General features: G+C 62.0%; 1 protein-coding gene across 1 annotated transcript in view; it reads right to left on the bottom strand.

The window, feature by feature from the left end:
* DNAH17 (dynein axonemal heavy chain 17) overlaps positions 1-12,403 on the bottom strand; it is an 84,036-nt gene that overhangs the window by 5,162 nt on the left and 66,471 nt on the right. Inside the window, exons 67-75 of the mRNA XM_037064365.1 lie at positions 11,827-11,991; positions 11,512-11,652; positions 11,199-11,369; positions 10,532-10,654; positions 9,820-10,013; positions 8,402-8,550; positions 7,477-7,604; positions 6,510-6,737; positions 2,657-2,848 (exon numbers count right to left, since the gene is read on the bottom strand). Coding sequence (XP_036920260.1) covers positions 2,657-2,848; positions 6,510-6,737; positions 7,477-7,604; positions 8,402-8,550; positions 9,820-10,013; positions 10,532-10,654; positions 11,199-11,369; positions 11,512-11,652; positions 11,827-11,991 — 1,491 coding nt within the window. The remainder of the gene's footprint in view (positions 1-2,656; positions 2,849-6,509; positions 6,738-7,476; positions 7,605-8,401; positions 8,551-9,819; positions 10,014-10,531; positions 10,655-11,198; positions 11,370-11,511; positions 11,653-11,826; positions 11,992-12,403) is intronic.

Here is a 12,403-nt window from a genome sequence, read left to right as displayed (position 1 = left end):
AGGGCTCACAGAGCAAAGACCCAACTGGGCAGGTGGAGGGACCCTGCCGGCGGTGTGCCGTGACACCCTTGTCCTGGCCATCTGGGGCCTGGAGTCCAGCCAAGCAAACCAACTTGCCAGCCCATGGGCTGCCCATCAGCTGCCCGCCTGCACCCATGCAGCCTTGGCCACTGTGGCCACGCCCTGTTCTTCCCGCCTCCTGGTCGTTGCACCCCGCTGGCTGCTCCCCGAACGCTGCTCATCCGGCGCGATTCGGCGCCCGCAGCAGAGCCAGGGTTCGTTCTGGAGCGGCCACGCCCTCCCTCCCTCCCTCCCGCCCGGGCGGCCACAGGCGTGTCACGGGAGCCACGAGTGGCAGCCACTGTTGTTTCAGGTGTTCCCGCAGCCACTTAAATAGCAATGTGCCTTCCAAAGGTGTCAGTGTAACAGTCATCAGTGAGATCATTTACACCATTTTATTCCTGCCGCCACACTGAGGGCGGGCGCTCTCTGGGTGACCCCCTGGCCGCGGGTTACCAAATGCTGACGGGCCAAAGTTCACCGAATAAAAACGAGTCGATCAGCTGTGTGATTTGGTCTCGGGAATTTCTAGTCATAACGATGATGTTCTCTTAAAGCATCGTTTTGTCACAACCTGTTTTTCTCTGCTCGGTTATCTTGGGGGTGGGGGCGCTGAGAGGCTGCTTTGGCGTTCACCGATTTACTGACTCACCTCAGGGGCGGCTCCACTCCTCCTGGGGGCACACCCCTCCTTGCCTCCCCACCCCCACGAGAGCTGCCTCCAGGGGCCTGTCCGTCCCCTCTGGGTGGGGACAGTGGGCCAACCCCAGGGACACCTGTGGGCGGAGTCTCCAGAGGGTCCCTGGGACACAGCACCAGGCCCCTCTGGGGAGTCGGAGAAAGTCTCAGTTCCTAGCAAACACTCAGCAAGAGAAGCACAGATCTCCTTCCTCAGGGTTGGAAGGACCAAGGGACAGGGGTGACGTTGTCACTTAACATTTCCGGGGAGTTCGCACACAGTAAGTGCCCGCCCGATATCGCCACCTGCCCTCCCGCACCGCCCTGAGTGCAGGGCTCAGCCCGGATGCTGGTGTGCGCACGGTGGGAAGGGCCTGCGTGAGCCTCCAGCAACACCGCCCCTCCCTCCCACTCGAGTGCCCCCAGAGACCGCAGCTGCCGTGATGGGACACCCTTCCTGTGGGCTGTGCATCCATTTACGGGTGAGCCTTCGGCTTGGATCCCATCCCAGCTGAAGTGACCACCAGCTCTGTCTGACCCCCTCAAACCAGAGACCACCGCCCTTTCCCTTCCCCCAAAGAGCGGCTACCAGACCTGGGGCCCCCACGGGGGTGGAGGGTGGGGCAGGGGGTGCAGGAAATGGCTCCTGCCCCCTGGGGCCTCCTGCCTCCTCCAGGTCTCACCTGGGAACCAAACAAGCAAACAACATTCCAAGTTCACACGTGGGCAACAGTCACCCTGTGAGGCGCAGTTTCCCTGCCTTCCTAGGTCTAGGCCGCCTAGGCTGGGGGGGCCCCCTCTGTCAGCCACAGGCCGAAGTGGTGTAGACAGCACAGGTCATCAGAGGTCACTGGGGGCTGGGTTCCCCTCCTGGACCTGCCTCCAGCTCCCTTACAACAGGGAGGGAGGCAGCAGGGCTCCTGGCGTGGCCAAACCCCTCTTTCCTGGCCGAACCCCTGAGGCCTGCAGGCCAGGCCTTGGTTGCCAGGCTCCGGGAGGTCAGCTGGTGAGGGGCAGAGCTGCTCTCTGACCCAGGGCCCCGGGCACCAGCGCCCTTTCTGACTGTGCCCCAGAGGGGTGGCCTGGCCGTGGCGCTGGGAGGGGGAGCCTTCCCGGGCAAGCCCAGTGCTGCTCTGGCTGCCTGTCTTCTCCCGCCTAAGACGGTGCTGGGGGCCACAGTCCTTGCCATTGTTGCTCTGGGGGCCAGATGAGGAGCAGGAGCCCAGGGCCTGACCGGGAACATCCTGTTGCCTCCTCCCAGGGCTCACAGGCAGGTGCTGGGGAAGTGCCCCGCTTCCCAGGACGAAGGTCCCGAGAAGGTCAGGCGAGGGGAGGCGGGGAACTGCCCGCAGTCCTGGATGGTGGCCAAGCCCCTGGGGTCTTAGACAAGCTGCCACACCGCCCACGGTGGGGGGGGGGCACGAGCCACTCGCTGTGGGCTCGGTCCCACACCTGAAGTCCCTCTGAGTCTGAGGCCAGGCCTGCTGTGCCCTCGCGGCCGTTCCTGGAGGGCACGCCACTTTCTTTCCCATCCTTCGCACCCAAGCGCACCTCGCTGCGCACGCATCTTCAGTGGAAATGACGGGAGGCATCCCCCTCCCTCCTTGCATCACGTTGACCGAGCACCAGCCTATCCGTTCCCGTTCGCTCCGCCCAAAGGGGCGGGCACTTCGAGGGGAAGCCCCGCCCAGTTCCTAAACACCCGACCCTCATGGAGTGTGACAACAAGCAGAAACACTGCCCCGCGGCCGACACGACCAGAGGCCAGCCGCTGTATCAGGCTGGCGGGCGCGGGTCCAGGCGACCCTCCCAGTGCACACTCCTCTCGGCTGAGACACATCTGTCATATCCTTCAAACCCTGGGCAAAGACCAGGGCAAACGGGGGCAGGGCTGAGCGGGGGCCCGGGCGCACCCTACCTTGGCGTTGGCCTCTAGGTAGTTGTACAGCACGTTGATGGAGATGGTGAGGTCCCCGTTGTTGAAGGGGTACGACCTGTTCCAGCCCTGGGCCCCAAACTTGCGCCTCTCGGCCACAACTGCGTGGAAGTAGCAGAGGGCGAACAGGATGCACTTGAACTCAATCTCCTTGGTGCACATCTCCAGGGTGTCCTGCAGGGGGCGCACACTCTGGGTCAGGTGGGCACAAAGCAGTGCCCACAGAGCTCTGCTCCACAGAGCAGCCAAGCTGGGACCAGGGTCCCGTCTGCCAGCTGCTTCACAGAGGGTGGGGTGCGGGTGGGGGGACAAAGCCATCGTCGGCTCTGGGCCGCCCCTCGAGTCTCTGGGGTCCGGGTCTGCAAAGCCTGGGAGAGGAGTCTCTCAGAACGCCGACAGAAAGGGTTTTATCACTCGCGTGCTGGCCACATGTCGGTCTCTGACTCCCTGGGACACTGTTCCCCACAGGGCAGCCAGGGGCCTGCTCAGCATCCCCCACCCTGTCTGCACAAACAGCACCCTGCACCCTTCCTCTCAGGGGAGTCCCAGCCTGGGCGGGGCTTGCCCTTCTGGGCGGGCAGGTGCTCAGCAAGGATGGGCCGGCCCGCCCAGGCTGGGACTCGGGTGTGTGACATTTGACTGATTACGATTAGTTTTTGCCGAGGGGCAGCTGCTGAACACACGGAGGCTTCCAGAAGCCCAGCCGTGTCTTCCTGATGGAGAAGACATCGCTGGCGGAGTACCTTGAGCTAGAAAGAGCGGGCGGGACCGGGACCTCCCGAATGCTCAACACGACAGAGAGAAGTGCAGGGGAAAGGCCCTGGTATGCGGAGGGACACCCCTCACCTTGGGGAGCCACTCGAGGGTCTCAAAGGCCCCACCGGCGTGTTCTGCTCTCAGACCTCCCGCCCCTGGCCAACCCCAACGCGCCCCCTGCTCTAAGGGGTCTCTGCCTTTGCACCCACTGCCCAGCGAGCCCTGGCTCGGGAGGCCCCGTGCCTGCCACGCCCTGGGTGCACAGCATTTGCCTTCAGTCCTGCGGGACTGCACTCGGACCCTGGAGGGTCCTTTAAAAGCCAGTAGGGAATGTTTAGTCAACAGACCGGCTGTTTTCATTTATCATTTCATATGTGGAGTGAACCGGATACAGAAGCTATGCATTCTTGGCACAATGAGCTCTGTAGGTAGATGGCTGTGTTAGGGGTTATCGGGGAAGACAGGGCTTCTAACTCAGAACTACGTTTTAGACCCAGCTCTGGCTGGTGTGGACCCCAAATTCACCGGTTTGATTCCTGGTGAGGGCACATGCCTGGGTTGTGGGCTGGGTCCCCAGCTAGGGGCCTGCGATCCGTGTTTCTCTCCCTCTTTCTCCTTCCCTTCCCTTCTTTCTAAAATAAATGAAATCTTGCCTTGGCTGGTGTGGCTCAGGGGATTGAGTGCTGGCCTGCAAACCAAAGTGTTGCTGGTTCGATTCCCAGTCAGGGCACACACCATTCCTGGGTTGCCGGCCAGGTGCCCAGTTAGGGGTAACCCTCTCCTTTCCTCTTGCTACTTTTAAGGTTCTCTTCTCTTTCATCTTTGATAACTTAATGATGATGAGTCTTGGTGTGTTCCTCCTTGGGTCCAACTTCTCTGGGACTCTCCGAGCTTCCCGGACTTCCTGGAAGTCTATTTCCTTTGCCAGACTGGGGAAGTTTGCCTTCATTACTTTTTCAAATAAGTTTTCAATTTCTTGTTCTTCCTCTTCTTCTGGCACCCCTCACTTTTTTTTTGAATTCTTGTTTCTTCATTCTGTTCTGGTTGAATGTTTATTTCTTCCTTCTGCTCCAAACCGCTGATCTGAGTCCTGGTTTCCTTCCCATCACTGTTGACTCCCTGTACGTTTCCCTGTAGTTCACGTTTCACCACCTTCACTCTTTCCTCTCCTTTGCGACTACACTCAGCCAATTCCATGAGCACCCCGATTACCAGTGTTTCTAACTCTGATAGGCTGGCTATCTTTTCATCGCTTAGTTGTATTTTTTCTGGAGCTTTGATCTGTTCTTCCATTTGGGCCATGTTTTTTGTCTTGCCACACTGGTTACGTATGAGGGGCGGAGCCATAGGCATTCACCAGGGCAGGGCACCCACGTCACTGCATTGTGACGCTGTGTGGGGGGAGGGCCCGAGAGGGAACGGTGTCGCTTGTTTGGCTCTCAGTGGGCTTTCACTCACTTCCCTCTGCTTCCCACAAGCAAATTGGGCCCTGCTGGTGCTGATTCCCAGGTGAGGGGGCTTGTGTATGTTCTAGGACCCTGTGGGTCTCTCGAACGAACTCTCCTGTGAGGCTGGGCGTCTCTCCCACCTCGGCAACCCCCACAGGTTTTTATACCCACAGGTTTTTATACCCACAGGCTCTGAGGCTTTACTTCCCCGCACCGGAACCCTGCGTTGCTCGGCCTGTCTTGCTCCCCAGCTGTTCCTCCTGGTTTATCCACATGCAAACATACGACCACCCAATTGGCCAGCTGCGATCTCGCCTACCCTGTCCTCCAAGGGTTGCCTTGCCACGAATCCTCTCTGCTCCGCTGCCCGTCTCTGCCCCTCACCAGTCTAACTCCTTGGTTGTCGGACTTCCACACAGTTTGATTTTCTGGCAATTCTGTTTTTATATTCGTTCTTTGTTTTCAAGTTTGTTGTTGTCCTTTTGGTTGTGTGAGGAGGCACAGTGTGACTCCTCCCTACGCCTCCATCTTGGCTGGAAGTTTGTCTTTCTCCCTCTCTTTCTCCCTCCCTTCCCCTCTTTCTAAAAATAAATAAATAAAATCTTTAAAAAGAGGTTTTAGGCCTGGCTGGTGTGGCTCAGTGAATTGAGTGCCTGCCTGAGAACCAAAGAGTTGCCAGTTCGATTCCCAGTCGGGGCACATGTCTGGGTTTCAGGGCACATGTCTGGGTTGCGGGCCAGGTCCCTAGTGGGGGGCGTGCAAGAGGCAACCACACATTGAAGTTTCTCTCCCTCTCTTTCTCCTTCCCTTCCCTAAAATAAATACCTTTAATAAATAAATAAAATACGAAAGGTTTGAGACTCCAACTTCACGATCAAGTGTGTGCACCCAGAACATTCTAGCGGGAGCAGGAGATGGCAGGTGCTGGGAGAGTGAGCGCTGGTGCTAAGGGTGAGGAGAAGGGAGCCAGGACGCCGCCAGCCAGGGAGGGCATCAGAGAGGGTGGCAGCTTGGGCCAAAGGTGTGGGGGGAGAGGGTAGGCTCGAGTGAGCCGAGATCCGGCTGAAACGGAGGGGCGGGGCCCTCAGATCAGGCAGGTGGGGGGCCCTGCATCCCACCCTGGGGGACCAAGGGGCCCTGGTCAGCAACCCCCTGAGGCAAGTGGGCACCTGCCTGGGGATGGAGGGAGACCTGGACAGAGCACAGAGCCCAGCGAGGCCACGAGGAGGAAGGGTAGGAGCCAGTGGGGCCCTGTGGCCCGGCCAAGCCCACTGACCACTGCAGAACCACCCTCGGGAACTGGGCCCCAGATGGCATCTACCCCGGCCGACCTCACAGGCCAGGAGGCCAAGTAGATGCCCACATTTCTGGTCTGAAAGCTGTGAGTGACGGGCACTCCCAGGGTTCTCGGCTCAGTCTTTCAGGGACGTGTTGGCCGTGCAGTGCCAGCAGGTGTGTGTGTGTGTCTGAGCATGCATGTGTGGGTGTGCGTGTGTGAGTGTGCATCGCAGGCGGTGTGGCTGGGAGAGAACCAGAGAGGATCGCCCTCTGAGTCCATAGTGCGGCCTCAGCGCTGCAGACTCAGTGATCGGCGTGCTCTGGGCGCACGCACAGGCGGGAAGCCGCCCTACCTGGGTGAAGAGGTCCAGGGCCTTGTGCAGGTTGGCGTGCATGCCCGTGGGCGGCTCGTTGGTGATCTTGATGGCGTTCTCCAGGATGCCCTGGGGGATGATGTGCGCCTCGGGCGTGGGGGCGGGCTCCGCGCTGATGAACACGCGGTAGTCCTCGTGGCTGCCAGCGCTGTACCGCTCCAGCTTCTTGTCCAGGGTGCTCAGCCACCGGGCCACCAGGTGGATGTTCTGTGGCCGAGACCGGGGTTAGGGCCCCCACTCCCCGCACGCTCTGCCCTGGGCCCTCAGGGATGGGGAGCTCGTCGGTCTGCCACCGGCGGCCCTCCCTCACCGCACTCTGCTGCACGCCCCGCCCTGATGCCCACCCTTGTGGGGGCGCTGGGCAGGTGGGGTAATTTCGGAGGAACAGCTGCAGCCCCAGAACTGACTCCTCACCTCCATTAATCCGAGACTCCAGCCTTTACCAAGCACGCCCTGCCCGCCCTCCATCAGCCCTGGCTGAGGCCCAGTGGCTCCAGCCCTCCCTCAGCGGTTTGGGTAAAGGAGAAGGGACCAGGCGAGCCCCCATTCCGCCCCCCTCCCCCCTCCCCCCGCTTGGAGCTAGCTTTACTGAGGGCTCCGCGGGAGCCAGACGGCCCGGAGGTGCGAGCCAGACCCAGGAGGGACTGGGAGGCAGCTGCACCCAGGACGGGGGCCCTGCCAGGGTTCCCCCGAAAAGTGACACACAAGCCGCCCCACCCTTGCCTCGGGGCAGGAGGGGCACTTTGTCACTGCTGTTTCTTGCTCTTAACGATCTCTCTTCTGGGGCTCTCCGGCACCAAGCCCGTGTTTCGGCCACCGCTGAGGACTCCACACGGTCACCTGCTGCACAGTCCCGCCATCCCGAGCAGGGCTGCTCTCGGGGCGGGTGCCTCCCGCCCATCTGTGACGGTGACCCAAGTGGCCCTCGGGTGTGGGCGCCCCGTACCTGCAGGATGACCCAGTGTCCCTTCTCCGCAGCCACATCCAGAGCGTTCTCGGCCACCACCTCCTGCCCCTGCCCCAGGGACACGTTGTGCAGTCTCCCGTTGTCGATGGTGAACCCCAACCTCTTCCCTGGAGGGGGAGAACGGGGAAAGCCTGGGGGCGGCCGGGCGACGAAGTCCGGGGTTCCCTGTCCCACAGCTGGGACGCCCGCGCACGCCCTCGTTTGCCTTGGTCGTGGTACAACACGCATGGCTCCCAAGCTGCCGTTTTAAATGCCGCCCTAACCCGCGGGGCGAGGCAACGGTCAGTACATTCACGGTGTCGGGCAACCCTCTCTGGTTCCGGGGCATTTTCATCAGCCCCGGAGGAAACTCCACATCCATTAAACGGTCGTCCTCCACCCCTCTTTCCCCGGCACCCAGGGGCCGCCGATCCGCCTTCTGCCTGAGGATTCGCCAATCCTGGAATTTCTGCACAAATGGAATCACGCAGTGTAGGGCCTCTGTGCCCAGCATCTCTCCCTTGGCACAGCGTTCCCAAGGTTTGCCCCTGGGCAGCACGGCAGGGCCGCATTCCTTTTCCACGGCTGAGTAATATTCCACACCACATGGATTGGTCCCACTGTGATCGTCCCTTCCTTGGTGGAAGGACGTTGGGGCCACATTTGCCTTGTGGACACGGTGAGTGACCGTCTGTGTAAAGCACTTGTTTGAATGCCTGATTTAGTTCCTCTGGGGTCTGTGCCCAGGAGTTGGGGTGCTGGGCCGTGTGTAACTCTCCGCGTCAGTCACTGACGAGCCGCCACGCTGCCTCCCACAGGGGCCACAACATTGCCTGCCCCCATCAGCGGGGCCCCTGGCTGCCATCTCTCCCCCTCCTCCCAGCACGGGAGGGTCCCCATTCCCTGGTGACCGGGCGACACTTACCCAGGGCTTCCACATCTTTCAGGGGGTCGACCCCCGGGGACAGGATGAAGAAGATTGGGGTGGAGGGGCTGCTCTCCTCGTAAGACTTGGAGAACTCGACGCTCCGGCCCTCCACAAACTTGCTGCCCATCTTCTCCTCCACGAAGTTCCTGAGGGGGACACGCTGGGTCAGCGTGGACCAGGGGAAAGGCTGTTTCTCGGTGGACTTTCTAAAGCAGAGAAAGGCCCGCTGTCCTTCTGCAGGGGAGGGAGGGTGGGGAGGTGGGCCCCCCAGCCCCCTGGCGCCCAGCAACACGCTCTTCCTTGGGTGGCCCTGTGTGTGCAGGTGCGAGACACACGTGGTCAGCTGGGAGGGGGCACAGGCCGAGATGGGGCCGCACTCGGGGCTCACAGGTGGTCACGCCTCAGGGCCCCTTGTGCCCCCAGGAAGGGCTCCGTTGGTAATGCTTCCCTGGGCCCCGCACATTTCCTGTGAGCCGTGCAGACAAAGGCAGCCGGGCCGAGTGCAATGTAGATTGGTCTCTGTGTCCCTGACGCCCCCCAAGACGGGGGCAGGAGGCGTTGAGGAGGAAGGAGGCTTGAATCATGGCCATTTTCTTTAAGGACCACGAAATGTGGTCAGAGAACCCAAGGAAAAGAGTGGACTTGAAATAAATCTCTCTTCCTGTCTGGACCCCCATCGCCCCCGGGTCCATCAAGCCCCTTCCTATGGGGACCCAGTGCTGTCTGGGGTGGCCTTCCACACAGTCCCCTCCCTGACCCCGCCCCCCTCGGTCCTGTTTTAGGCTGGTGGGAGGACTGGCTTCCGAAACCATGCGCTGGGCCGAGCCGGTGGAGAACTACAAGAGCCAGGGGGTCACCCTGTGCGGGGCCCCCTGCCTCACCCCGATCTCGGGGGGCTGAGCCACCGTGTTCTGAGTGAGTCCCAGGGGGCAGCATTAATCCATAGGGCTTCTCCGCCCACCCAGTGTCAGGGGGACTGCCCGAGGCCGTGCCCCCAGGACAGCTTGCCCGCCTGCAGGTGGGGGCTCTCTGAGCGCTCTGTGCACCCCTGAGGCCCTTTGGATCGACCTGTTCATTTTAGATGCCACCCCATAGTCCCATGGGGGAGCCTGTGGCCAGGCGGGCTGCCCCATCTGGGACCCTCTGGGACCCTGATATCTGTAGTCGCCCCCCACTCTGGCCTTTGCTGGCTTCTGATCCTGACCGGGGCTGCCCTCCCTCCAGGCCACTGGGGAGGTCCCCCTGCTTTCTCCCACTTCACAGGAACCCAGAGCTCAGTCGGGGGCACCTGGCACAGGGCCAACGCTCCGGCTCCTCTGGGCCCCACTGTTCCCCTGTGCACCGGGGTCCTCATGGAGCCACGCCATGGAAGCACCGTTACCGGCACCCCCACCCAGGCCGGGCCGGAGGCTCACTTGATGGCGTAGGTCATGCGGTCGGGCCGCATGCACCGCACCATGCACAGCTTCTGCAGGGCCGTCTTGTTCTTCCACTCCTTTGGGAAGACCTCCTTCTCTGGGGCCTCCGACTCCACAAACTTCTTCCAGCGCTTGGCGGACCCTTCGATGTCGCTGTCCAGGTTTTTGAACTCGTCCATCTCCGAGAGTGCCTGGGGAGAGACGGCCCTCCCGCGCTGAGACCCCAGGCCACCGGCAAACCTGGGACAGCAGCGGGGACCTGGGAGCAGGCCCATCCTCGGGATGGACTCCGGCTGCTTCTCCAGGGGTTTCTGGGACGGGGCCAGGCCCGCCACAGGGGACGGCCATCTCGGGCCTTTCTGGGCAGAGACACGAGGGGCCTGTGCACGTGTGCACACGGGCATCGGGGGAGTAACCCTGGCGCTCTGCGTTTTCCTGGAAACTGCAGGGCCTTCGGGGGGCTGACCCCTGGACTTGTCCTGGGGCCTGCTGCGGCTCAGCATATGCCGTACAGGGACATGCGCAGGGACCAAGAGATGTCGCAGTTTGGGGATAGGAGAGCGCAGTCCCCTGGGACTGGCGTCAGCCTGCATCCTGGGGCCCGGCCTCTGGTGCCCCGGGGTTAACCGAATGGTGTGGCTGGTGTGCCCGGTGAACCTGCCCGGTGGGAGCAGGGAGAGGGGGGCCTAGCTCGAGGCTGAGCGCCCACCTTGATGCCGCCCCACCCCTGGTTCTGCAGGAAGTCCACGGGCGACGCCACGCCGGCCTTGAAAGGGAACCGTAGCAGGAAGTCCAGCTCCACGGGGTTCAGCTCCTTCTTCATGGACAGGACCTGGGGCGGGGGTGCGCAGGGCCACTCAGCGTGGGAGCGGGTGGGAGGGGCGGTCAGGGGTCTGCAGCCTGTCCCGCCCCTTCGGGTCAGGACAGAACTTTGTCTTCACCTTGATGTTTCCTTTGTTTTTATTTTTAAACAACTTTATTTATTTATTTTTAGGGACAGGAGAAGGAAGGGAGAGGGAGAGAAATATCAATCTGTAGTTGCCTCTCGCTCGCCCCCTACTGGGGACCTGGCCTGCAATCCAGGCATGTGCCCTGATTGGGAATCAAACCGGCAACCCTCTGGTTCGCAGCCCACGCTCAATCCACTGAGCTACACCAGCCAGGGTTGTTTTGGTTTTTTAAATGGTGGTAAAATACACGTAACAGAATATACCATCTGAACTCCAGTAGAGGGTAGTGACCTCGGAACATTCACGTTGCTGCCCAGCCCTCACCTGAAGGAAGCCCGGCACCCCCCTGTGGTGGCTCCCCATCCCACGAGTCTCTGGGCGCGGGGGCTGTCATCCCGCACTTGGGGCGCAGTGGCGGGGCAGTACCTGGAAGGTGACTTGGGCCAGGAAGATGAGCTTGTCCCTCTCGAAGAGCCCGCGGGCCGTGTACACGTAGACAGAATAGGTGATCTCGTCCGTCAGGTTGATCACCCGCTGGCGGACCTCGTCGGCGGGCACCGTCCTCTGTATGGCTTTCTCGAAGACCACGTGGAAGGCCTGGGGAAGGCAGGCGAGCGCGCGGGGGCTCCAGGACCCGGACCGCGGCTGGCGGGCGCCCCGCTCCCTGTCCCCACCCCCAGCCGCTGCCTGTGCCGCCCCCGCCAGGGGGTGCCCAGGCCCGGAGCCAGCGCAGCCGCACCTTGAGGGAGAACTGGTAGATGGGGTTGATCTTGTTGAGGTCATTGAGGATGAAGTACAGCAGGGACGCCCTCTCCGCGGCCGGCCGGTAGTTCTCTCTGGCCTCATTAATCTGAACTTCTGTGACTTTGGCCTCTCGCACCTGGACACCAACCAAAGGGGCTGCTGTGGAAGCGGGGGGAGCCCCACCCCCCAAGTAGGCGGGCCAACCTCCCCGTCCATCGCCCTCGGCTCCCTTGGAAGCCGCCCCGGGCACTCTTGGCTGCCGACCGGGGTGCTGGGGCCGTGCCGTGTGCCCGGCCTGGGGCCAGCCCACCTTCTCTTCGATCTCGCTGGCCGTGTGTTTGGTCGTCTCCAGGTTCTCCACCAGGGCCGTGTCTCCCAGGAAGTTCCCGGAGGCGGCCGACAGGCGAGCCAGCAGGGAGTCCTCCAGCTCCTTGAGAACGATCTTGAACTCGTTCTGAGACTTGGTGAGGTTTGCCTGCAGCAGGAGCAGACATGGGGCGGGGAACCACCCGTGGGCTTGGTCCTGCCTCTGCTGAAAGGGAGCCGACCAGGGTGGGAGGCCGAGGGGTTCCAGGCCTGCCCCCACCTCTGCAGCTGCCTGTCGTCAGCCACGGTGTGACAGGGGCTCGGGGGCCAAGGGAGAAGTGTGGGTGCTGGGGCCGCTCTGTGCCCTGAGAGTGGCTGACCGGCACTCGGGGGCCGGCGGCAAGGCCCGCCTCGTGGGGCAGTGGGCTGGTGGCCCGCCTGGGCACCACTGTGCCCCCCCCCCCGCCTTTCCCAGAAGGAGTCATTTCATTGACAGCTACGCGTTGGGGAGCGGGGAGGGAGTGGCCGTTCTCTTGCCCGAAATGCAATTCGGTGTGACTAGCCAAGGTGGCTTCACAGGG

Source organism: Sturnira hondurensis, unplaced genomic scaffold (assembly GCF_014824575.4).
Source record: "Sturnira hondurensis isolate 20B ecotype Veracruz unplaced genomic scaffold, ASM1482457v3 Scaffold0001221, whole genome shotgun sequence".
Classification (NCBI taxonomy): domain Eukaryota; kingdom Metazoa; phylum Chordata; class Mammalia; order Chiroptera; family Phyllostomidae; genus Sturnira; species Sturnira hondurensis.
This window is presented reverse-complemented; position numbering and strand designations above follow the sequence as displayed.